Genomic DNA, 25944 nt, shown 5'->3' on the forward strand with positions numbered 1-25944 from the left:
AATTCATTGGACCTAGGCTGCCAACATGCATCCCTACATACATGATGCATCGAGCAAACTAAATCCAGGCTATTTGTCATTGGCAAGAGTATTGAACCCGAGATATCATTCAGTCCGACAGGAAGGTAGCTTCTATCCACTGAGCAACAACTAGCTAGGACCTGAGGATATGGGGAGGAAAGAATGAGAAGAGAGAGGGAGGAGAGAGAGACATCGATGTGACAGATATTTGTCTCCCATCTGCCCCTGGACCGGAGGTCAAACCCAAAACCTTTGGGTGTAGGAGACCACTCTCCAACCAACTGAACCAGCGGCCAGGGCACTATCATAAGCTTTAAAGCAGCAGGGCCGGCCCAGTACAAATTGAAGATGGTCCTACAGCTGCAAGTCTTGGTAAGAGAGTATATGGAATTTGGTTTTTCAGAGCTTTGGACCTCGGAGCTCTCCTAGTCTAAACTCTGCATCTTATAAGGAAGCTGAGGTCCATAGAAAAGTAATTTACCTCAAGTCATAGCGCAAGTTAATATCAAAAGTGGGATTCAAACTCATGTGTCTAAATTCCAGTGCTTTTTCCGTGATTTCACATTCCCTCCTGATTTTACTCTTTAGCAATCAATGTCTACGCACTGGGCTTGTAGGACAGAGGACGAACTTTCAGTCGTTGCCCTTCTAGATGTTCAGTTCTAAAAGCTCTCAGGTCACAGATAAAAGATCTTATGGGGAAACGGTTTTAAGCGGACTATGCATCGCTGCAGAACCTGCATTACAGTGTTCTTGAAACTTCCCAGGTGTCAAGTGGGAAGAACAACTTCGTATTGCCTACCTCACAGGTGGTCCTAAGGCCCAATGAAATAATGAACACGGACAGTGCTGCGCAAACCTTCCCGCGAGGGGAGATTACGGGCACGCAAGCTGCAGCTGAACGAGCCTTTGGTCTCAGAGTTCGAGACCAGACCCGCAGCGACAATCCGGTTTTCCTGTGTGTAAGACGGAGACAAGAACACGGCTACCCCACACTAAGTGGTGGTGGGGTCCGAGTCGTAAGACGCAGGACCAACAGTGAAGGAACATGGTTACTGCCGATCCCGGACGCGCCTCCTCACCTTCTGTACTTGCTCTGCGAGCGCCACGAGGTCTAAGGGGTCCCCGGCCCGGTGGGTGTGGTAGGGGCTCACCAGGGCCAGGCCGCCGGGGTTCGGGGTGAGCTCCACCAGGGCTCCTGCGACACACACCCGGGAACACAGGCCGTGAGCGCCCGCCCTCGGCCTCCCGCGGAGCCCGGCAGACCAGCTGCCCCGTGAGGGCCTCTCTGCCCCTTCTGACTCCCGCCCCGCATACCTCCCCGATCTGTCGCCGAACGAACTTGGCTTTCAGGGACTCCCTCAGTCCGCCCGGGCGTCGCTGCGTCCTCCATGACAGCAGCTAACCTTCCCCACCTCCGCTGGCCCGCGGCGGAAGAGTATGCGCACAAAAGCCCGTGGGCGGAGCTTCCGTGGTCCCTGGCCAATGGTGTCCGAGATGCGGAGCTCGGAGGCGGGACTCCGAGTGACGCATAGGGTTCCTCTAAGGGGTGGAGCCCTGCAAGCCTTCGGTACTCGCAGCGCCCAGCCTGGGGGCGGGGCTTCAGTCGGGGGCGTGGCTTCAAGCAGGCAGGGCGGAGCTGCCTGGGGGTGGGACTCGGGTCTCCGTGGCGGGTGGCTAGCAATCTGGTTAGGTCTGAGGAGGTGATGGCGGCACGCGTGTGGAAGCTGCTGACCACACTGTGGGCCGTCGCCGCCGCTGCCTCCCGAGCCCATGCCGAATCCGAGGCAGAGTGGGACATGTTGGCGCCGGATCTGCTCTTTGCCGAGGGGACCGCGGCCTACGCGCGCGGGGATTGGCCCGGGGTGGTACTGAGCATGGAGCGGGCGCTGCGCTCGCGGGCCGCCCTGCGAGCCCTCCGCCTGCGCTGCCGCACCCGGTGTGCCGCCGACTTCCCGTGGGAGCTGGACACCGACTCGCCCCCGAGCCTGACGCAGGCCTCGGGCGCTGCCCTGCACGATCTGCGCTTCTTCGGGAGCCTGCTGCGCCGCGCTGCCTGTCTGCGCCGCTGCCTGGGACCGCCGGGCGCCCACTCGCTCAGCGAGGAGCTGGAGTTGGAGTTCCACAAGCGGAGCCCCTACAACTACCTGCAGGTCGCCTACTTCAAGGTGCAGACCTGTATGCTGGCTGGGGTCCTTCTGGGCGTAGTTGAAGGCGACCCGGGGGAACTTGGCGGGGGGCCCGGGAAGGATCCGCAGAGAGGGAAGGTGGTCTCGGCCCGGGAGCTCTCCTCAGACCCAGGGAGGGCGAGGACCCTGCTGGGAGACCTGCCTAGCCCGCTTCGCATAGTCAGATGGTAGCCCCAAAGGTCCAGCCTGAGGTTAGGGCACCCATCAACCGAAACGTGGCCCGTGTTTCCCCGACAGGCTTCCTAAAGGGAACCAAAGTGGCAGCTTGGGTTTCTCATCCTGATTTCATTGTAGTTGTCCGAGTGAGAAGCCCGGACCTTTCTACACGATCTTCCTTCCGGTTCGTTTTTCAGTGATGCTTTTCCTGCTGCCTGAGTGCCACAGCTTTCTCTCGAGACGTGAGGTTGCCACGTCGCCAGTAGGGGCTGTCTGGCCCCTCCCTGTGGGGGACCCTCTGGCGAGTCTGTCAGGTTTCCAAAGAAATGAGTAACTTTAGGAATTCCAGAGTGCCTTAAGTCCAAGTATACGTGGATTTGGAGCGCTCCTGGCCTGCCTGATGATGATGATGATGATGATGATGGTGAGGATGATAGCCAGCACATACTTTCAGCACTATTTTAAATACTTTGCGTTTATTAATTCATATGCCCAGATCCTGACAATATCCTGTAAGGTAGGTACTACTTATTAGCCTCATTTTATTGGGTGAAAAAAGAAGGAGCTGTGCTTTATATCTGTCATGTCCATGGTTTGATAGACTTTCAATTCAACCTGAAGAGAGACTTGGAAAACCTTTGGAACCTCAGATTTCCACCTTTCCACAAATATTTTGTGTACACAGTTCTCCATTCCCCTAATTACGCAGAAGAGTACTGGGTTTGAAACCAAAACAACTGGGCTATCTTTAGTCATGTCACTTAGCAGCACTTTTTAAAAGTCTTTGACAAACATTTATTGAATACCTACTACATTCCAGTTCTTGTGCAAGTAATTAAAATGCTAGACTTTATGGTTTTTTGTTTGTCTTGCTTTGCTGTTAAGAATCACTATAATGAGGGTTACTGAAATGATATGTACATTGGACTGTGGGAGCACAGAGGAGGGAGATCTATCTTTGTCTCAGAGAAATTAGAGAGACTTGATTAAAAGCCCTAGCTGGTGTGCTCGGTGGATAGAGCGTCAGCCTGCGGACTGAAAGGTCCCAGGTTTGATTCCAGTCAAGGGCATATGCCGGGGTTGCAGGCTCGATCCCCAGTAGGGGGCCTCCAGGAGGCAACCAATCAATGATTCTCTCTCATCATTGATGTTTCTGTCTCTCTCTCCCTCTCCCTTCCTCTCTGAAATCAATTTAAAAATATAGGAAAAAAAAAGAGATGACATTTGAAGCTGATTCTAGATATTGCTAGAGAGCACCCTGTTCCAGGTAGAGTGAGGCCAGACTGGGAAGAGAATTCTGTAGGCTTCAGGGAGCCATCATCAGAAGTGGGTTTTAGAATGCTGACCCTGGAAGCCATGTGAATAAGCCTTGGAAGGAGGAGGAAGTGGTGGCGGGGCGAACCATTAGGAGATGAGTGCAGTTGTTCACATGAGAGAAGGAAACTAAAGGCTTGGGGATGGAGTGAGGAGATGAGGGAGAACAGAGAAAGCAAGAGCAATGCTGAAAGATGGGAGGGAGAATAAATCCATAAAAGGAATGGACTTAAGAGAATTTATGATTTTATAATTAAGGGAACTGAGGAACAGAGATAGGGATTATTGACCTTGGGTCACCGCTATTTTAAGGTTACAGGCTCTATTTTAAATACTTTGCATTTTTTAATTCATTTGCCCATTAATCATTAAATCATCAATGATTTAGTTTGGATTCTACATATGAACCTGTGTAACTTTGATATGCTGGAGTCCATTGCTATGGACATTATTGTGGCCTGTAGCACATCCCTGCCCCCCCTCCCTTCAGATATTTGTATAACCTCATGAGTCCTGGATTTTGAGTCTGAAGATGCCATGCCTGGATGTTGTAGAGCAAGCATGTCAAACTCAAAGGCTAACGCGGGCCAAATAAACAAGGTTTAAGTTTAGGTGGGCCGCAAAAAAACAAAAGCTTCAATTTTCATAGAAACATAGGTTTATTTTGATAGAGACATGCTGAATATGAAGGGCTGAAATAAATGAGTAATCGTTAACATAAAATAATAGAACATTTTAATAAAAATTAATATTTTTTCTTGAACATTAACTTACCAGACACTGAATAACTGCACAAATTAATAAGCATAACACAAATAAACCTATTTTTCTTGTTCTCCAAAAGCGAAATATTTCCTGTTGCGCACCAAATAGGTCAGTACAAGACTAATGACATGAATATTGGCTGCTAAAATATTCGCTGCTAGTATTAGTGGAGAAAAATGGTGTGCCTGCACATAAGGTGCATAAGGGAAATGAATGCAACATGATTATAATTATCAGTCATTAGCAAACATTGTAGTTCGTTATTAATAACTAGAGGCCCGGTGCATGAAAATTTGTGTTCTTGGGGGGATCCCTCATCACAGCCTTTGCCCTCTCGCAGTCCAGGACCTCTTGGGGGATGTTCACCTGCCAGTTTAGGTCCGCTCCCTGGGGGATTGGGCCTAAGCCTCAGTCAGACATCCTTAGCACTGCGGAGGAGGCGGGAGAAGCTCCCACCACTGCCGCTGCGCTTGCAGCCGTCAGCCCGGCTTGTGGCTGAGCGGAGCTCCCCCTGTGGGAGTGCACTGACCACCAAAGGGCAGCTCCTGCGTTGAGTGTCTGCCTCCTGGTGGTCAGTGCACGTCATAGTGACTGGTTGTTCCTGGTCATCTGCTGTTAGGGTCAATTTGCATATTACCCTTTTATTATATAGGATTATATATAACAGGATATTGTAAAAATTAAGTTACAAAATTTTTATTAAAATGTTTCTTATAGCCCTGACTGGTTTGGCTCAGTGGATAGAGCGTTGGCCTGCGGACTTAAGGGTCCCGGGTTCGATTCCAGTCAAGGGCATGTACCTTGGTTGCAGGCACATCACCGGTAGGGAGTGTGCAGGAGGCAGCTGATCGATGCTTCTCTCTCATCGATGTTTCTAACTCTCTTTCCCTCTCCCTTCCTCTCTGTAAAAAATCAATAAAATATATATTTTTAAAAATGTTTCTTATATACCGTTATATTGGCTGCACAGCAAAAATATTTGTTGTGGGCTGCATGGGGCCCGCAGGCTACGAGTTTGACATGCTTGTTGTAGAGGACCTTAGTATTTTTCAGCCACCCACCTTTTCCTTGAATGTGTCATTTTATGCAAAAAAAAACACACTCTTTTTTGCCCTGGACATTTTGGCTCATGGGTGGATAGAGCGTTGGTCCTTGAACTGCAGGGTCCCGGAAACCCCGGGGTTTGATTCTGGTCAAGGGCACGTGCCTCAGTTGCAGGTTGCAGGCTGGATCCCTGGCTCCCCCGATCGGGGCGTGCTGGAGGCAACCAGTTGCGTGTGCCTCTCTCTCTCACATCGATGTTTCTCTGTCTCTCTCCCTCCCTTCTCTCTCTTAAAAAAAAAAGGAAAAATATCCTCAGGTGAGGATTAACAAACTAGACACTTTTTCTAAGCATATTCTTTCTTAGACATGGTCTGATTGTTCACTGCTCTTTCTCCTCTAACCTTAAATAAATTCTTAAAGCCTTGGATTTTCTTCAGCTCGGTCAGTACCTGTAAATCTTGAGGATACATTATTTGAGCAGTCAGTCTTCTATAGTGTTCCTTCTACAATATGACCTTCGTTTTAAAATAGAATGTTTACACTGTTGAAGCATTACCTCCTGTAATTTGGAGCGCCCCTAATCCTGATTTGGGGAATAACTGAAAATCTGCCCAGGGCCTTGTGCTTCTAATCTCTGGTATGAAGTTCCTGCCATAGGTGTTTTCTGGGGCGGACAGGGGCGGTGCACACTGAATGGAAAGCTCAGGAAGGCTGCGATTTCCTGTTTACTGTGGACGGCACATGTGGACACAGACCTTCAGGGTTTGGATGTGAGAATCGTGTTCTTGTGCTTCATTCTTAGATAAACAAGTTGGAGAAAGCCGTAGCAGCAGCGCACACCTTCTTCGTGGGCAATCCTGAGCACATGGAGATGCGTCAGAACCTAGACTATTACCAGACCATGTCTGGGGTGAAGGAGGCTGACTTCAAGGATCTTGAGGCCAAACCTCATATGGTGAAAAAGTTTATCTCCTTCTTTCTTTTTATCGCAGTGATACTTACTAGGGTTGTTTTCTGATTGCAGAAGTAATGTCTGTTTGTTGTATACCATTAGAAAATTGCAGTGAAGTATAAAACAGAAACTAATCATTTATAATACTGCCATCTTAGGAAAACCAGTAGTTGATATTTTGGCCTATATTTTAAGTCTTCTGTATGTGATTTTAAAACATAATTTGCTGTCATATTCTGTGTGTATTTTTCATCATCCTTTTTGAACTAACGTTGTATCATGAGCCTTTTCTCACGTCTTCAAATTTTCTTTTAAAACACAATTTTAATGGCTGTGTGATAGTCCATATCATGCAGAGATTGTCTTAATCTACTAGTCACAATTTTTTTTATTATGTAGGTTTTTCTTGTAAAAGTAAACTGCGCACACCTAGTACATTCTACAGCCATACACAGTTTTGAATTATACACCTACACACAGGTCTGGGGTTGTTGTTTTTTTAGTGATTCTGTGACAAATGAAAATGGTTGTTGTCCACAGGAATGGGAGCTGTGTCCCACAGACAGCAAAAGCAGAGTCTGTAATCAGCTGCTTGCAGTGCCCAAGTCCCTCACTGCTGGGAAGATTGCTGTCGTCGCCACAGACCACATTCTAACATTTAAGAATTAAATTTTTTTTTCATTAAACTTTTATTTTGAAAACTTTAGCCCAACAGAAAAGTGAAACAAATGACAACTCCCACATCTTTCATCTAGATCTAGTTAAATGCTTTTAAATTTCAAATGAAGCAAGTCAAGATCATTTACAAAAGGTCTTCATTATATGGCGGCCACCCTTTCCATTCATAACCTGAGATGAGCAAGAAATGAGGACCCTCATGAAGATGGGGGAGGGGGGAGTAGGGGAGAGGGCCATCGGGCCTGCATTGGGTACTGCTTCCTCCCAGTAGGACCAGTTCCGACTGGGAGTGCGACTCTACTCAGAGGAGCAACCGCAGGAAGCCGTGCCCCACCTCGAGGCGGCGCTGCAGCAGTACTTTGTGGCGGAGGAGGAGTGCCGGGCCCTCTGCGAAGGACCCTACGACTATGACGGCTACAACTACCTGGAGTACAACGCTGACCTCTTCCAGGCCATCACAGGTGCGCTGCTCAGAGCCCAGCCCTCAGCCCTACCTCAGCTCTAAGGATGGTGTCGTGATAACACACGCACAGCATCTTCACTCTCGTTTCTAAATCTCTTAAATCTGGGAATCTGACAGTTGCTTCCGCGTGAATTTGTTCATCTTAACTGGAATTTGAGAACTGAAGATTGACCTTATTCCCCCTCTTTGATTCTTCTCAGATCATTACATCCAGGTCCTCAGCTGCAAGCAGAACTGTGTCACGGAGCTGGCTTCCCACCCAAGTCGAGAGAAGCCCTTTGAAGACTTCCTCCCGTCCCACTATAATTATCTGCAGTTTGCCTACTATAACAGTAAGGCCGACTTTCCTCTTTGCTGCTTTTAAGTCAGAAGCCGAAAGCAAGGCAGGCAGGGCTTGTGTCCGCTGTGCTTCAACTCATTTGGCTTCTCTCTGTGGCTCTGGAAGACACCCTGCCAGGTGATCCCTGGGTGCTGTGTCACAAGCCACAGCCAAGGAAGCCCATACCAGCAGCCTGGAAAGCTGGGAGAGGGAGGCTCTAGGACTCCCTCTCATCCCTTCCATGACATTTATAATCTAATTTTGCAACTGAATTGTTACAGCAAGGCTAGGACAACCAGCTCATAGGACATTTAAACCAGCTCACAGGACATTTCTCAGCCCTCCTCCTTGTATAGCACTGATGCTCTGGAGCAGGTGTGTGATCGTGTGTGTGTGTGTGTCTATCAATATCCAGAAAAGCAAGTCAGCAGATCTTTACTGAGTTCCTACTATGTGCTAAGCATTACAGCATATTCCTGAGTATATGATGTTTATAGTTCAACTATAAACTAACACATACCAACGAAGAGGCAATTTGCTATTATCATCTTCCCCTCTCTTCTGAAAATCCATAGGGAAAAGAAAGTAGGAAGACAGGAATATTCCTGAAGTTGGTCTAATTTGGAGGCCAGCGTTTGAATTACTTGTGAATTTTTTAAAATGTGGGCACACAGAGGATTCAAATTCTTTTGTTTCGATATTATTCTTCTAGGTCTCCCCCCAAATCTGTGCTAAGAATGAACACTGGTGGTTCCTGGCACCCAGAATTAGACCTTTCAAAGCCATTTTTCTTTCCCTTTGCAGTTGGGAATTATACACAGGCTATTGAATGTGCGAAGACCTATCTCCTCTTCTTCCCCAATGATGAGGTGATGAACCAGAATCTGGCCTACTATACCGCCATGCTCGGGGAAGAGCAAGCCAGATCCATTGGCCCCCGAGAGGTGAGAGACATTCCAGCTGAACCAGACCAGAGGGCAGAGTGGGGTGGAGGAGGGGAGCTGGCACTGCTTGTGCACGGTGGGGACAGGGGCCTGGGCGGCTGGGAGTGCACTAAGCACTTGTCACTGAGAGACTAAGGGAGCAAGGGAAGCATGGAGAAGCTGCTGGAGCCCTAACTAGCATAATTAATTAGCATGATCTGGGCCCAGATGCATGTTCTCTGAGTTGTCAAAGAAAAGCAGAACTGCAAAGCAGCACGCCTTTCCCCTTTTTGGCACCACCTACTTTGAGACTTGATACCACTTGGCCAAGATTTATCATTTTTAACATCATGCTTTTTTTCACTCACAAGCTTTCTGTCTCCATTTTCCTCTCCATTCCTTCTTCTTTCTGCCACTGTCTGATCTCTCCCTCTTTTGGCATTATTTCTATCTCCCTCCAAAACAAGGAGAAAAGTCTATGGAATGCAGTGACCAAAATGAAATGCACTGAAATGTTAGCAATGGCTATTTCTGGGTAGTAGAATTATGGGTGATTTTTGTATTTCGCTTATTTATGTCTTCTAAATTTCCTGCAATGAATGGGTATTATATTTATAATTAAAAACATGAAAAGTTTGCTGTTTTTAACTTACTGAATTTGATACTATAAACCTTGATATTTGTGTATATTACCTTGCTCAGAACCTGGACCCTTTCCTTCCTGAACCCAGAGCAATGAGATGTTTTGTTGGTTTTTAAAAAAAATATATTTTTGTTGATTTCAGAGAGGAAGGGAGAGGGAGAGAGAGATTGAAACATCAGTGATGAGAGAGAATCATTGATCGACTGCCTCCTGCACACCCCCCACTAGGGATTGAGCCCACAACCCGGGCATGTGCCCTTGACTGGAATCGAACCTGGGACCCTTCAGTCCATAGGCCAATGCTCTATCCACTGAGCCAAACCAGCTAGGGCCAATGAGGTGTATTTGAAGTCACTAGTCTGTACTCAAATCCTCGCTCCTCCACTTACTAGCCGCGTGATCTTCAGCACATCATGGAGATCCTAGCACTCTGCATTGCCCCTCTGCATCTGTTTCTTCCTCTATAAAATGGGATTATGGCTCTTGTTCTGTCTTCAACACAGAATGAGTATGAGGGTCAAATAAGATAGTGAGCTGACAGGCCTGGTACAAGTGTGTACAAAGTATTGTGTGGACGGGTGGCATCACGGGGGTCTTGTGCTGGAACACATATAGCAGGTGGCCGGTTCCTTCACCTCCAAACTCAGCCATCTCCTGAAACGGGTGTCTTATCACTGTGGCTTTCAATCACCTGTGTCCTGCTGGCCTCTCCCACCCCGTCTACAGTGTGTGTAAAAATGGCTGTAACTTTGGACCAGTTTTTCACTTTGTCAAAAAAGAGTAAATAGCTACAGTTACTCTAGAGGCCACTCAGTTATTTATACAGCAAATATATTAGAGAAATATAGGGGGTGAGAAAGCAGGCACACTCCTGCACTGTTGGTGGGACTGTAAATTGGACTGTTCATTTAACCAGCAATGGGACTGCAGAGATTTACCTTGCGGCTGTACTGAACAGGCATGCAAAGCTAAAGATGTGCACCAGAACATTCCTGCTAAATGCAAAAGACTGGAAGCAGGCTAACTACCATCAATTTAGAGACTGGTTAAATAAATTATGATACACTCATTCAGTGACCTACAAGACTATTTATTGTATTGCATGAGCAGATTGCTGTGCACCAATATGAAATTGTCTCCATGATATGATTTTAAGTAAAGAAAAAAAATATCTAAAATAAATAAATATATTAAATCCTATTTGTTTTTTTAATACATATATATGCTTTAAATTTTAAACTGTAATCTTTCTGTACAGACTGATAAAAAACTGTTCATCGGGATTACCCCTGAGACCTGGGCCTACAGGTCAGGGGTGGGAGAAGACTGATGTTTCTTTTCATGGCTGTTGATACTCTGTGGATTTCTTTTAGTTGTAAATGTATTACTCTCATGTCTTTTTCAATGCCATCTAAAACACACCTTAGGGCATTGCTGGTACAGAAAGACATGTAATCCAAAATCTGTAGAACTCTAGTGCATATAATAGTAGATAGTGAGTACAAGCTCTAGTGGAAGCAGGGAGGAAAAGCAGCCAGCTGGTGAGTCAGGGAATGCTTCACAAAAGTGCTGTTGACATTTGGTTTTAAAAAACTCAGTCAGTGAGCCCTGGCTGGTTGGGCTCAGTGGATAGAGCGTCGGCCTGTGGACTGAAGGGTCCCGGGTTTGATTCCAGTCAAGGGCACATGCTGGGGTTTCAGCCTCAATCCCCAGTAGGGGGTGTGCAAGAGGCAGCAGATCAGTGATTTTCTCTCATCATTGATGTTTCTATCTCTCTCTCCCTCTCCCTTCTTCTCTGAAATCAATAAAAATATTTTTTAAAATAATAATAATTAATAATAATAATAATAATAAACTCAGTCAGTGAGCCCTGGCTGGTTTGGCTCACTGGATAGAGCGTCGGCTTGCTGACTGAGAGGTCCCAGGTTCGATTCCAGTCAAGGGCACATGCCTGGGTTTCAGGCTCAATCCCCAGTAGGGGGCGTGCAGGAGGCAGCCAATCAATGATTCTCTCTTATCATTGATGTTTCTATCTTTCTCTCCCTCTCCCTTCCTCTCTGAAATCAATAAAAATATATTTAAAAAAAACAACAACAACAAAACTTAGTGAATGAGGCAGGAAAGGTCCTTTCAGACAGAGAGCAGCATATGCAAACAACATGGACAATTGTCCCATATTAATGAAAGGTGGTAATGGAGAATTACCAGAGATGAGGCCGGGGAGGGTCAGATTTTAAGGGTTCTTGAGTGCCCCACCAGGACCTGGGACTCTGTCCCACGAGGCAGACAGTGGTTTTAAGCAGTAGCCTGACAGGATGTGACGGTGAATGACTCAGAATGGGAAGGTGCTGGAAGCAGGAGACCAGCTGGAAGCTACTTAGGGGTGCAGAGGGGAGCCAAGAGGCCTGAGTGAGGCAGTGGCTACAAGAGGGGAACTGATGAGGTGGCGGGGGGTGGGGGTGTTTTCACTCCTCCCTCTTCCTATCTAATTAGGCAGCAAGTTCCAGCGTGGGAGACACATGCATGGTGCTGTCCACCTAACTTGGGGACACACGGGATGCTTTCCTCTGCCGGGACTCCAGCCGGGTAGCTCATTCTTCCTCTGGTCACTGGGAGAAGGAAGTAGATGATGTGGTAGTAACAGCCTTCCCATCCTGGTTGTCGTGGCACTCACTATTGAAAATCACCACCTTTCAAATGCATGTGGCATCTTATAGCTTACAAAATTCTTTCACGTTTTTTATTTCCTTTGATTCTCAAAAAACTCGGTGAGGGTGGGGTCACCAGCCTACCCTGAAGAAAAATACCAAGGTTCTTCCTAGCTTTGGAACCCCGAGATCTCCAATAGAAATCGTCCTTCTCTGGCCATCCCCTCCCACAGGGAGAGGGTTACCTTGTAATTGTCCTCTTTGGCCACTAGATGGTGACCGTGTGGATTTGAGATGGCACTTCTAGTCTTTTTTTTTTTTTTTAAATATATTTTATTGATTTTTTACAGAGAGGAAGGGAGAGGGATAGAGAGTTAGAAACATCGATGAGAGAGAGAGACATCGATCAGCTGCCTCCTGCACATTCCCCACCGGGGATGTGCCCGCAACCAAGGTACATGCCCTTGACTGGAATTGAACCTGGGACCCTTGAGTCCGCAGGCCGACGATCTACCCACTGAGCCAAACCGGTTAGGGCTATCTTTTTTTTTTCTTTCTTTCCTTTACAGTCATATTAGTGAGTCTGAGGTAGAGAGGAAAATAAGCTCATATGGTCAAACTACCATTTTTAACTAGAATTCCCCTTCTGGGAAGAAGGTGACTAGCATTTGTTGCGCCAAGCACTGTGCTGGGTGCCTTACACTCATCATCTCACTTAATCATCACCGCCACCCTGTAAGGTAGGCGCTGTTCTTTCTATTTTAGAGATGAGGACATGTAGGCACCAAGAGATGAGTTAACTTACACAGTGGTGAATGGCTGGTAGTGCTGACCGAAATCTGTCTCCTTGTTTTATCCCAGTGCTGGCTCAGTTCCTGACACAGTAGATTGGTGTGGAATGAATAAATGGTAGAAGGGGGATCTGCTCCCTGGCAGCCTCATACAACTATTGGGAGGGTTAGATGAGATAACTTATCTAGCTTGGTGTCTAGCACTTGATAAAGGAAGCCAATCACTTAAATTCTGCAGGAGGAAATTCCCACCTTCCTCTTGGGTAAATACAGTAGTAGATGGTATAGGACTCATTGACACCAGTAACATTTTCCTTACTGCCCTCATCTTTTATTTCAACTGACGATGTCTTCTTTTCCTTTTCCTTCCTTCTGCTGCTTGGAGACTAGCAGGGCACCTAGGGAAAGATGTGACCCGGAAGGTACTTAGTCTCCCTGCCCTGGGTAAGCCCTACTGTGAGCGCTTGTGAGAAGGCCAGATGCCAGAGCCGCTGCTCTTGCTGCAGCTGCCCATCTCCAGGGAGGGGCATGGTCTGTCCCGAGTCTGAGGGGAGGCAGTGGTGTAATGAAAAGCACATGGGCTTTAGGATTGGAAAGACCAAGGTTTGAATGCAGGTCCCATTTCCTAAAGTGTCCCCTAAAATAAATCGTCTATCCCGTCTGCTTCTCGGTGTCTTCATCTGTAGAATGAGGATAATAGTATCGATCTCAAAGTTGGCTATAAGGATGCAGGGAGTAACAGTCAAGTATTCACTTCCTGAGGTTTCCTTTCTGAGCACTAAGCTGCAGAAATCAAGAAGGAACTCTCCTTTGAGAAGCATTTTCACGTCTTCAGAGAATCATCAGATTTTCTGTCTTGGAGATTAATGGGGGTTTGGGGGGAGGAAGGGGGTTTTCCCCTTCAAGGGAAGCCTGGTTATGCCGCCCTCAGAGGTTCTTCCTGAGCCATGAGGGAGGAGCCTGTGAGCACAGCAGTGAGACTTGGTCCCAGACTGGGGAACTGACACACTAGTGATGGAGAGGAGCCTCAGTTCACAGTGGGAGTGACGTGTAGAAAGCCCGGGGGCACCCCGAGAGTTAACGGACAGGGCCAGGTTCCAGGACTCTCTTCTACTTTGTTTCTTCAGAGCGCCCAGGAGTACCGACAGCGAAGCCTGCTGGAGAAAGAACTGCTTTTCTTTGCTTATGATGTTTTTGGAATTCCCTTTGTTGATCCGGTGAGCCAGGGCACAGCAGCTGGGGGGATGGGGGAGTGTGAGGGAGCAAGGGACGGGGGTGAGTGGTGTGCTGTGTGACTCCAGGGAGTGAGCCAAACATGGGATCTTGAAACCCATGGATGAGACAGAAAACGACAAAGGGGAATTATGGGCAGCTAGCCAGAGGTGACTAGAGTTCATAGACCTCTCACTTCATCTCCTGGGACCACGAAGGTGATAAGGAGGCTTCTCCTGTAGACCCTGTTCTATGCATGAAGACCTGGAAGCGTAAGTAGGTCACCCTACACTGTTAATTTTTCCCGACCTGCCCTTAGGACTCATGGACTCCAGAAGAGGTGATTCCCAAGAGATTACAAGAGAAACAGAAGTGAGGACCTTGAAGAACTGCATGCTTGGATCGGTCTGAGGAAGCACTGAGGCTTCTGAGCCCAGGCAGATGTGAACTCCTGGCCAGGGGTGGGCAGGTCCAATCTGGGAAGTTGGGGTGGGAGCCGGGGCCACACCCAGAATCCAGTCCTCAGAGCAGCTGTGCTCACAGGTCCGAACGGGAAACAGCCGCCCGCATCTCCCAGGAGATTGGAAACCTGATGAAGGAGATTGAGACGCTTGTGGAAGAGAAGACCAAGGAGTCGCTGGATGTGAGCAGGCTGACCCGGGAAGGTGAGAGGACAGAGCTCAGGGCCCTGCGGCTGTCGTGGAGGCAGCAGGGCAGCTGCCCCGCAGTAGCGGGATGCGCCCTGGATGTGCCAAGCTCACGGTGAGCCAGCTCAGGATCTAAGCTGTCCTGGGCCAGGCCTCACCTTGCCTCGGTGTCCCTCCTGACTCGCCAACAGGACTTCCATCTGGGAAGGGCACTGAGAATTGGCTTTTGTGAAAGAAATTAGACTCTTGTCACAGTGACACTAGTTTAGTAAGTATTCATAGGGCAAAACTTACCGTTTCACTGCTTCCAAACTGTTTTCTCCCACAGTCCACCATGCATCCTGTCACCAAGCCTCAAAATCTGCAGGTCTCCTCTGGTTCTCCCCTCCAATCCTCCAGGGAGGCCTACCCATGACTCTGCTCTGTTTCTCCTCTCAGCCCAGCCTTTTTCTTTTCCCACTGCCTCAAACCTGCTTCAGGCCCAGCACCTCCTGTCTGCCCTTGTCTTCCCTCTTCCCGTCTGTCCTTGCCTTTTTCCACACCAGGGTCAGATCAGTCTTCCAAACACAGGGATTCTGACCTTTAACCCGATGTTCTTCTCCCCTCCCACCTGGACTGCTCCTGTTCCTGGATCCTCTCTTTGCCCACAAATCTTTGTTCATGCCCATCCCTCCTCCTAAGCTACTTCCTCTCATCTCTGCCTGTGAGGCGGCTCAGGTACACCCTGCAATGCCTCCCCTGGTGAATTGGGACCCCCTCCCTCTTTCTGTTGAAATTCTTTGTATTTTCACAAGGTCTGTCGTATGCTGGTTGTTTGTGTAATTGTTGAAACAGGTGCTGTCTGAAGGAGTTAACCCCTTGCCTTGCCTAGCACGCTTCGGTCTCAGTAAATAGGTGGAGTTGGATTGAGTCTCTAGTATGTTCCCAGCACAGAGAGACTCCTGCGAAATAGGAGAAGCACTGGGCTTTGCTCTATGAAAAGTGATTAATTTACTAGTAACAAGACTGGCATGTGAAAAGAATGTGTCCGATTTCCTTTGTTTTCTAAGTGCTTCCAGTGGTATTTGTCTTGATTCTCTTCACTCCCCAGGAGGTGGGTTGGGCAGATTGTAAGGTCCTCATATTAAATAAATGATGGTGATGATGATGGTAGCTACACTTTGGAGCATATACTTTGAGCCAAGTATTATGCTAAGGATTTAATTTGTATTTTTATTTATATCAAACAGACATCACATGAGGTAGATGCCACTTTACAGATCAGAAAAGTAAGACTCAGGGAGGTTAAGTAACTTGCCAGTGTCACACAGCTCATTAATGCAGGAGTCAAACCCAGTTCTTTCTGATTCAGGAGCTCGTTTTAGGAATGTAAAGGTCTAAAGAGCCAGCAGCTGGTCAGGAGTAGAGCGAGGACCAGGACTTGGCTCTCCCGTCTTTCAGCTCTAAGTTCTATCCTTCGGAAGTGACCAAATGGGAGATTTCTCTGGTGAACAGGAAACAACTGGAATTTCTGTTCTTTACAGGGAAGCAGTATCCGATGGAGTCTCTGCACAGAGTGGCTGCTGGATTTAGCCCAGTCTTGTCATTGCTTTGCAGGTGGCCCCCTGCTCTATGAAGGCATCCATCTCACCATGAACTCCAAAGTCCTGAATGGCTCCCAGCGGGTGGTGATGGATGGCTTGATCTCTGATGATGAGTGCCGGGAGCTGCAGAGGCTGACCAACGTGAGGGACCAGTGACCACACCTTCTCCCCAGAGCCGGGCTTCCCCCACTCAGTGCCCCCGAGGCTGGGGCCTGAGAAGAGGTGGTCAACTGCCCTGGCTGACTCCACCTGTTTTTGGGCTTGTAGGCAGCAGCAACATCAGGTGATGGCTACCGGGGCCAAACTTCCCCACACACCCCCAACGAAAAGTTCTATGGCGTCACTGTCTTCAAAGCCCTCAAGGTAGAGTCAGTGCTCAGTGTTCTAGAGCGAGGGAAGGGGTGGGGAGGCCAGGTTTGGGGCAGGAACTGGGGGTGGTGGGAGAAAAGGTTAAAGATGTCTCCTGTCCCCATTCCAGCTGCCATGGAGAGAGGGTAAATTAAGCTGAGTGAGTTTCACTTTGGAATTTTGGCTGTTAGACCAAGAGTAATAAGATGAGGCAAACAGGATAAGACCAATATCCAAAGCTGTGAGCGCTTTCTGAAGAACGCTGACTCCAGGGGCCCGCACTTCTGTGTGACGTGCACAAATTATTCTTAAAGAGAAGTATGAGAGCGAGGGAAAGCAGACAACGTTGGGGTGTTGTGCGTGGGAAGCAGAGAGACTGCACCTTTGATATAGGGATGAGGAGCCTGGGGCCTCAGGTCCCTGTTGGCCCACAAGGGGCGTTCAGGGCAGCTGACCACTGGTCTCCTCGGCAGCTGGGACAGGAAGGGAAAGTTCCCCTGCAGAGTGCCCACCTGTACTACAACGTGACGGAGAAAGTGCGGCGTGTCATGGAGTCCTACTTCCGCCTGGACACCCCCCTCTACTTCTCCTACTCCCACCTGGTGTGCCGCACAGCCATCGAAGGTGGGCCTCCTTCACCCCTGCAGCCTTCGCTAAGCACATGCCGTGCCCGGGCCCTGACTGGATGCTGAGAACGTAACCAAATAAGTGCAGCCTAGTGTGATAATACAGCCGAGGCAGTTACAGTCGTTCTACCTGGGCAGTCAGGTGGGCTTTCTGGAGGAGGTGATGATAGTTGTGCAGGATGAATAGCAGTTGAGCACACAGGGTTGTTCAAGCCAGAGAGAACAGGATGTGCAAAGGGGCATTGAGCAGCCCGGCAGTTGGGGAACTAAGAAAGCTGCCATTCTGGAGAGTGAGGTTAAGGGGGAGCAATCAGATCAGGCTGGTGAGGGCCTCAGAAGCCAAATGATGGGGAACTACACTCTTTTTGGTGAGGCCAGTGGTTCTCAGTGATGGGATTGGGCACGCATGTCATGCTGTCCTGACCTCTGAGCTGATACAGCTCAGCTGGAGACCCGCTTGTTCACTGGGTATTCCCAGGACCCAGACTCATTTTGGGAAGCACCCCCCCACCCCCCGCCATGCCAGCGGGAGAGCTGTGATATCTCCTGAGGCACCTCAGCGCTAACATGTGTCACTTGGGTCCCAGAGACACAGGCTGAGAGGAAGGACAGTAGCCACCCGGTCCACGTGGACAACTGCATCCTGAACGCCGAGGCCCTCGTGTGCGTCAAGGAGCCCCCTGCCTACACCTTCCGGGACTACAGGTGCCCGCTCGCCCTCTGAGCCCCCCATGCCCTGCTCTGTGCCCCCTCCCCCAACAGTTATACATACACACAGGTTTGGGAGCGGCTGTTCCCAGAGTCCAATCCCTCGTCCCCAGACCCTCTGGATAGGAAGCCAGACAGCAGGAAATCATCACACTGTAGTGTGATGAGGACAGGAAGAGGTGGACTTGGTGCAGAATTCCCCCAGAGAAGGGCATGGTGGATTCTCTGGGACAAGGAGGTAGGGATGGGACGGTTGGAGTCATTTGTGAGGCTTCAAAGAAGGCTCTAGAAGGCTTTCTTCCTATGAAAGGCCCCTCTAGCTGCTGGTTGAGAGCACTTGGAGATGAAGGCACTGGACCTGTGGGTTGTCTGGGGAGCGGGAGGAGGAGAAAGTCTGTTGAGATTCTCTCTGCCTTTCCCAGTGCCATTCTTTACCTAAATGGAGACTTCGATGGAGGAAACTTTTATTTCACTGAACTGGATGCCAAGACCGTAACAGTGAGTGTGCCCTTGTCCCCATCCCTGAGAGACAGAAACCCTCAGAGTGCAGGGCAGAACAGCCACCTGGTCTTCTAGTGGCCAGCGCTCTCCCCCCGCCTCCCCAACCAGGGGGCTTTGCTGTGCTGGTCGCTCCTCTGGTCACCTTTGCTCTTTAGCCTGGTCTTTGGGAAGTTGGGCTGAGGAGCCACCCTCACGCGTGGACGCTAAGGACCCCATGTCCCTTCTGAAGGCAGGTCACAGTCTGTCCTGTGTTCCCCTTTGTGCCCTTCAGGCAGAGGTGCAGCCCCAGTGCGGAAGGGCTGTGGGCTTTTCCTCAGGCACTGAAAACCCGCACGGAGTGAAGGCCGTCACCAGGGGGCAGCGCTGTGCCATCGCCCTGTGGTTCACTTTGGACGCTAGACACAGCGAGCGGGTGAGGGCAGCTGGTGCTGCAATGCCCTGGAAGGGCCCTTGTTCTGCTTCCGCCTCTCCCAGTCCCTTGCCGATGGCTTAGACATGGGAGGTGCACTGTGTCATCCTGGTCACTGCCTCCTCCTCCCTGGCCCTTCTTCCCTACTTGTAATGGGGCTCCAGGGCGGGGGACGATGGGGAATGACCCCGGTTCTTGCTTCCTCTTTGCGCGCCACCTCAGCTGGCTTTGCCCAGAGAGCAGGACCTGTTGGGAAGGAGATGAGCTCAGAGGCCACTGAGGAAGTAGCCCCTGAGCAGTGAGTACCTGGTCCAGAGGCCTCTCTGAGTAGCAGGGGTTTGTCCTTGCAGGACAGGGTACAGGCCGACGACCTGGTGAAGATGCTCTTCAGCCCAGAAGAGATGGACCTCCCCCAGGAGCAGCCCAAGAGCGCAGCAGGGGCCCCCCAACCTGCAGAGATCTGTCCCCAGCAGTGAGTCAGGGCACAAGATGAGCTCTGACCGTGTCCAGCTCACCGTGGACTGGGGATTAGACCCGCCGTGGGAAACTCTGGCCTGCGGCCTGGACTGGCTGGCCGCTAGGGGCCACGGAGCTGTGGGCACTTACATCTGCTGCCCAGCGGAAGGACCCTGCTCACAGCCGCCCGCACGGTGGCTACTGCTCTTGGAGTGGACATGGCAGGATGGCCTGCTACCCTCGACACGGCTGAGGGCTCAGGACGCAGGCTCAGAGCCACCACGGGGTGCCTGCTCAGGCAGCCGCGTGACAGTGATACAGTATTTAAGTGTCTGTGTAGACAACCAAAGAATAAATGATTCGTGTTTTTTTAGTCAGTAGCTTGTTCAGAGAATAGAAACATGCCCACCTGCCCGAGAGGTCTCACTGGGTGAAAACTGCTCTGGGCAGGACTCAGGCGCAGGCCCAGTGGGAAGAGGCCAGGCCCAGGACCCTGCTTAGCCACTTCCTGTGCAGCTCAGGCCAGAACTTAACCTTGCGGACCTTGGAGTTGTCTCTTTTAGGATGGGAACCTCGGTCCCCACTCTGCCCTGCGTGGGGGCAGTTGTATGGCCCAGATGCAGTACCAGGTACGGCAGCACTTGGTGAGCTGGAATGTGCTGGACGAATGGCAGGGATTATCATTAATCCTGCTCTGCGAGGAGCAGCGGTCAGCAGTGCGGGGGCACGCTGGCCCCATGTGGGTCCTGCTGTGCTGCCTGGCCTCAGTCCCGTACCGCAGGGCCTCTGGTGCAGGACAACACACACCTCAGGAGACAGAGAAGGAGCGGAACTGGAGACTCAGCCCCTCTGGCACGGCCCATCCCCCTCCAGGGCGGTGAGTTTGGGAGCCTGCACTCAGTGCTCATTGATTCACTCAGCCAGTGGTTGATTGAGCACAGCCCAGTGCCAATCAACAGTAACCCGGGCTTACAGTCCTGGGAATATGGTAGCAAACCAAACAAGTCCCTGCCCTCTGCTTATCTTAGTGGGGCAGACAGGTAAGGTGTGTGTGTGTGTGTGTGTGGTCCTTTGAGATAGAGAAGAAAGCACGTCAGGCCCTGAGGAGGGAGGAATGGCCAGGAGGCACTGTGGCCGCACAGAGTGGGCGAGAAGGAGGGCAGCATGAAGTCGGAATCTTGGGGCCTTGTTGGCCTCCGCAAGCGCCTGGGCTTTGACTCAGTGAGACCTGCGCCGTGGAGGGTTCTGAGCAGAGGAGTGACGGCATCGACTTATTTTCAAGGCCTCCGTGGAGAATGTGTGTGGAGAATGGGCTGGGGGAGGGTGGGGACAAGGAGAGCAGCACTGCTGCCGTGACCCTGGAGGGGATGAAGCTGGGTGGATGGGGTGAAGCAGTGAAAAAGCTCAGGTTCTGGGTCTCAAGTAGAGCCAACAGGAGTGGCTGATGGATGGGATGGCTGAGGAAAGGGAGCATGGAGGAGGGTTCCAGCCGAAGGCCACAGGAGGGAGGGTGAAGTAGAAACCAGGAGTTTGGTTTTGCACATGGTATGCTGACGTTTGAGGAGCCTGTTAGGTCTCCAAGTGGAAATACCATAGAGAATTGGCTGTATATGAGTCGAGTTCAGGGACAGCAGGAGGCTGCGTGACGGAGACATCATCAGCGTCTGGGTGGTGGTCAAAGCCAGGAGACAGGTCAGTGCAGAGAGAGAGAGTCAGAAGACAGCCTGGCTGGAGGTGTCAGGGGCTTTAGACACGGAGCCAACAGACAGGAGCAGGCGACCCGAAGGGACAAGCCGATGAGAGAGGTTCCGGGGGAGGGAACTGCTGTCAGATGCCGCTGAGAGGTTGAGCCCCGGGGAGGAACTGAACCCACTTTGATCTGGCGACATGGAGACCAGGGGCAAGAGATGTATCGGGGAGGTAGTGTGGAGGAAAGACGGCTGGAGTGAGTTCAAGTGAGAAGGAAGGTGGGTATAGAGAGCTCTTCTCAGGAGTCTGGCTCTTCGTGGGGCCAAAGAGATGAGCTGGAGGCACATGTGAAGCGAGGGGACAGTGTTGTTAAGCTGGGGGACAAGCCCTGCTCCTGTGAGTGATCCTGCAGGGATGGTCTCTGCTCCTTCAGTCCCATGACCTGTGTAGTGACGTGCTCGCCCTGTGGAGAGAGGCCACATTAGGAGAAAGAACATGAGCTTCACCATGTGCCGAGTGGGCAAGACTCACTCCACCACTTGGAGCTGCGTGACCTTCTGGTGCGCTTCCTCCCCGGGCACCTGGGCTTGTAGTCCTGACCTCCCAGGATGCTCAAGAGTGTTTGTGAGAATCCCGGCCAGCATGGCTCAGTGGTTGAGCGTTGACCTATGAACCAGAAGGTCACGGTTCAATTCCCAGGTCAGGGCACATGCCCGGGTTGCAGGCTCGATCCCCACTGTGTGCAGGAGAGGCATGCAGGAGGCAGCCAATCAATGATTGTCTCTCATCATTGATGTTTCTATCTCTCACTCCCTTTCCCTTCCTCTCTGAAATCAATAAATATATAAATATATATAAAGAGAATGTTCACAAGGGAATGCTCATAAGGCAGTTGGCACAATACTTAGCACATAGTAAATTCCCAATATTACAGAAAACTACACCTGCCTGATTCTGGTCTTCCAGAAGCTTCTACATCAAGGCAGATAACCTTTATCATTCCAACAGATGCTAACCCCATGGAGACAGCAGGCTGTCTCCGTAAGTCACGAAAGGCCAAAGGACGGCAGGGTCCGGGCGAGATGCGGGTGCGATTGCCTCATCCGTGTTTGTGATGCACACGCAAAGGCATGTCAGCCATGCGGGAGTTTGCTCCAGGTGAAGAGCACGCCGTGCTAGCACTAGAGGGGGTGGAGGCAGCGAGCAAACATGGAAGATGTGGACGCGGACCGTGGTCTCTGGCTCCCAGCAGTTGGCAGAGCTCTCAGCACAGGCATTGAGAGAGCCTGTGCTCACGGTGGTTGTGAGTTGGAAGGCATCCCGCCCTGGGTTAGGCGTGGGGCACAGCAATGAGCTGGTAATAGGGCCATGCGGTTCGTACCGTCCTCAGTCCTCTGAAGGAGGCAACGCACCAAGTGCTGTGAGTGGAAATATGCAGGGCATTCCGGGATCCGGGGTCAGGGCGCCTGACCTGGCTGGGTAGGCAGGGCGGCTGTGGGGGTCTGGGAGTTGGGGGGGTACAGGCATTGCTGCTGCACCACTTTCTAGCTGTGGGGCCTGGGGCAAGTCCTCTCTATTCCAAGCCTGTGGTTCGGCAGGAAACCACCTGTGGGTGAGTTGGGGGCAGTAAGACCAGCTCCAATGTTTCAGGTGGTGGCTGCAGAGAATGTGCTGGATGGCAACCAACTGAGTCAGACCCTCCTGACTGTCGGTGGGAGAGGACTCGGGGAAAGGCTCCAGCAAAAACATCATCCTCAAGCCAGCCGGTCATAATCAACACAGACCTACTCGGCGCCCACTCTCTGCCAGGCTCTGCCAGGCAGGCGTGGCAGTGGGTCTTCGGCCACAGTCAGTCCACCCACACCCGGGACGAGGGCACAAAGGGGAGACCCGGCCAGGAGGGAGTGTTTGGGAACACAGCTCTCATTGGCCACATTTTCCAGGCACGTTATGTTTTCCAAAAGCACTTCTCACCCATTATTTGATCTCTGTAAATATTGTCATGAACCAGACAGGACAGGGGGTATTCGCGCTACCTTTCAGTTGGGGAACCAGGCCCAGAGAAGCTAAGGGACTCCCTAATGTCACACAGCCTTAGCGGCAGAGGTAAAGCTCGACCTAAGCCTCTTGTAATGTATGTGAAAACACTTGTTAAACAGTGAGGTGTGGCACCCCGGGGCAGTTTCCAGTTGGCTCTTAATGGAGGCTGGGTGCGCTCCAGCATGCCTGGGAGTCACTGGGCTGGGGAGGGGCAGGCCCCTGGTGGTAGGAGCCCTGGGTGGAGAAGCTCCCCAGGTGGGGAACTCCACTCCAGGAGCAGGACCTGAACCCTGAAAGGCCTTGGAACATTGGTGAGGGAAGGCCGTCGGGGACATTTGGATAGAACACACTCAAGACCTCAAATAACAAAGAGAAGAGATGGACAGAGGGCTGCAGGGGGGATGTGAGCATCATTCTGGATCATAGATGTCTCTGGTCCCAGTGTGAGCGAGGCGCCGGGGGTGTCAGGATGGAGGCTCGGGCACATATCCGCTAAGGCCTCAGAGCCTGTGACCTTTGTCCTGGAGACAGCCACGCACGTAGCCTCTTTGGCTCTCAGCTCCCTCACTCAGCAACAGACGGACGGGATTGCAGCCATGGTCTTGAGGGCCTGTGTGGCTCTGACACTTGGTTTCTGTGTGATCTTGATACTAAAGTGCAAAGACCTGCGCCAGGTGTTCAGTGGGTCCCCAGGCATATCCACTCTGGGCTCCAGCGATGTCCTCAGCTCCCCCTGGCTGTGCTGCCTCAGCCTTGTCTAGGGGGGAAGAGGAATCTGAACTCAGCACTGACTTCTCTACAACTGCTCCTGCTGGGGGTGGGGAACCTTTTTTCTGACACAGGCCATTTGGGTATTTATAACATCATTCACGAGCCACACTTAAAAATGAGCCTGCTGTATTTGGTCAAACATTTAATTAACTCCCCCTAATGCCTTGGCAGGACCAGACCAAATGATTTCATGGGTCTTATATGAGATCCCAATAGAGTTTTGGGTGTCATTTTAGAAGTGTTTGAATGCAGACCAGAATGTGATAACTTTTTTTATATCTTTATTAGAATCTTGTGTGAATATGTGTGAGCCGCAAACATTTTGTCATATACTTGGGTTCAAATTCAAGTGTTACCAGGAGCCGAATGGAGAGACTCCTTCATCTTTATACAGAGTTGCAGCAGTGCTCCTACAAGGTAATCTTATTGATTTAAATGATCTCTATGTACATCTTCTTCCAGCTGATAATTGCATGATGGATGAATATTACATGGAGAATGTTGGAAGCTAAGGCCATTCTTCGGAACTTACCGTGGCTGTATTTGTCTTCTGAAAAAATTGGATAAGCCAGATTAGGCAAAGGAGGAGGAGGAGGAGATAGTAGAAAAGCCACCTGACAATTCAAAAACTTGGTTCGTTAGAAGCCCTATTAAAGATGGCGATGGCCAGCATGCGCAGAACATGATGGATCGGATGCCTCCATACTATGCTGCTTCCCCACAAGATGATAGCTCTTGCTATTTGCAAGCTTATTCACATAACTATTGAGCCTCTCTACCGAAGAGTTGGCATTCCTAAAGGTGCTGAAGGCTCACCTGTTCGTGCTTTTGCAAAATAAGAGAGCGCTAAAACAAAGCAGGGAGCTTTGAGGATTTGAGGACAGATGCCTTCAATATGTTCTGTTACCTCGGTCCCCACCTTTCTTGGGATCCCATTTTATTTGCAAAAGTGGTGCACATAGGCCAATCCTTTATGAAGGAGCTTCAGTCTGATGGAAGAAACAAGAGGTTCAAGAGAAAGTGGACGTTATTCTTAGCTGTTTACTTGGCATTACTGACCAGGCCCTACTTCCATCTCTTTCTCTAATGGACTGCAATGCTTGTATGACTGAGGAACTATGGGGAATGTTAAAAACATTTCCATATCAGCATAGATATCATCTGTATGGCCAGTGGAAGAATGAAACTTACAACAGGTCCCTACTTTTAGTAAAAGTTAAAGCTCTAACAATAGACCAAGCTAGAGATATCATGAACCATCTCACCAAGGAAAATGTGAGGCCTTCTGGAAGACAAATTGGGAAATTGAGCCACAGCAATCCAACTATTTTGTTTGATTATATCTTGGCAAAAATACAGATGTGTGATGAGTTGATGGCACCTATAGTAGATTCACTGGAATGCCTCACCTCATTGAATTACGATGTCTTGGCCTATTGTATCATCGAGGCTTCAGAAAATCCAGAAAGAAAGGATGACACACGACAATACAACCAGTTCAAGCTGGCTTTGGCCTCTTGTTAGTTTCTGTGCTGCAGTCTTTCCTAAATATCCAATGGATCTGGCTGGTCTTCTGCAATATGTGGCTTATCAGCTCAAGGCAGGCAGAAGTATTGGCCTGCTCATATTGCAAGAAGTGGTACATAAAATGGCAGGAATAGAAATCACCGGGGAAGAGACGAGGACAACGGAGCAACTAGAGGCCATGACTGGTGGAGAGCAACTAAGAGCTGAGGGAGGTTCTTGTGGCCAGACCAGAAACACTAAAAAATCCTCCCAGAGATTAAAGGATGCCCTATTGGACTATGACCTTGCTCTTCCCCTTGTTTTGATGATAGCTCAGCAGGGGGATAGCGTGATCTTACAGGAAGGTAGAGAGAAAGATGTGGAACTAGAGGGAAAGCTCTATGACCAGTGTCATGATACCTTGGTACAGTTTGGTGGATTTTTAGCATTGAATCTAAGCACAGAAGAGTACACAAAGAGAGTGCTTTCGATTGATGTGCTCTATCACGAATTTCATATACCCCATGATGCAGCATTTTTCT

At 50.0% G+C, this 25944-nt stretch overlaps 3 protein-coding genes across 3 annotated transcripts in view; 2 read left to right on the plus strand and 1 right to left on the minus strand.

Moving 5' to 3' along the window:
* The window catches only part of CUNH1orf50 (chromosome unknown C1orf50 homolog), a 7428-nt gene extending 5960 nt beyond the window's left edge, over positions 1 to 1468 (minus strand). Inside the window, exons 1-2 of the mRNA XM_006087230.3 lie at positions 1339 to 1468; positions 1104 to 1219 (exon numbers count right to left, since the gene is read on the minus strand). Coding sequence (XP_006087292.1) covers positions 1104 to 1219; positions 1339 to 1414 — 192 coding nt within the window. The 5' untranslated portion in view covers positions 1415 to 1468. The remainder of the gene's footprint in view (positions 1 to 1103; positions 1220 to 1338) is intronic.
* Positions 1469 to 1676: 208 nt separating this feature from the next.
* P3H1 (prolyl 3-hydroxylase 1) lies at positions 1677 to 19773 on the plus strand. Its single transcript, XM_006087229.3, has 15 exons — positions 1677 to 2189; positions 6292 to 6444; positions 7391 to 7580; positions 7783 to 7914; positions 8706 to 8845; positions 14034 to 14123; positions 14438 to 14490; positions 14662 to 14783; positions 16362 to 16489; positions 16616 to 16711; positions 17170 to 17320; positions 17910 to 18027; positions 18453 to 18528; positions 18803 to 18943; positions 19291 to 19773. Exons 1-15 carry the CDS (start codon positions 1728 to 1730, stop codon positions 19414 to 19416), a joined length of 2178 nt encoding a protein of 725 aa, XP_006087291.1. The 5' UTR covers positions 1677 to 1727; the 3' UTR covers positions 19417 to 19773.
* A 240-nt stretch (positions 19774 to 20013) lies between these two features.
* The window catches only part of CLDN19 (claudin 19), an 11198-nt gene continuing 5267 nt past the window's right edge, over positions 20014 to 25944 (plus strand). The window contains exon 1 of the mRNA XM_023752816.1: positions 20014 to 20273. Coding sequence (XP_023608584.1) covers positions 20014 to 20273 — 260 coding nt within the window. The remainder of the gene's footprint in view (positions 20274 to 25944) is intronic.

The sequence above is a fragment of the Myotis lucifugus genome, unplaced genomic scaffold, assembly GCF_000147115.1.
Source record: "Myotis lucifugus unplaced genomic scaffold, Myoluc2.0 scaffold_37, whole genome shotgun sequence".
NCBI lineage: Eukaryota > Metazoa > Chordata > Mammalia > Chiroptera > Vespertilionidae > Myotis > Myotis lucifugus.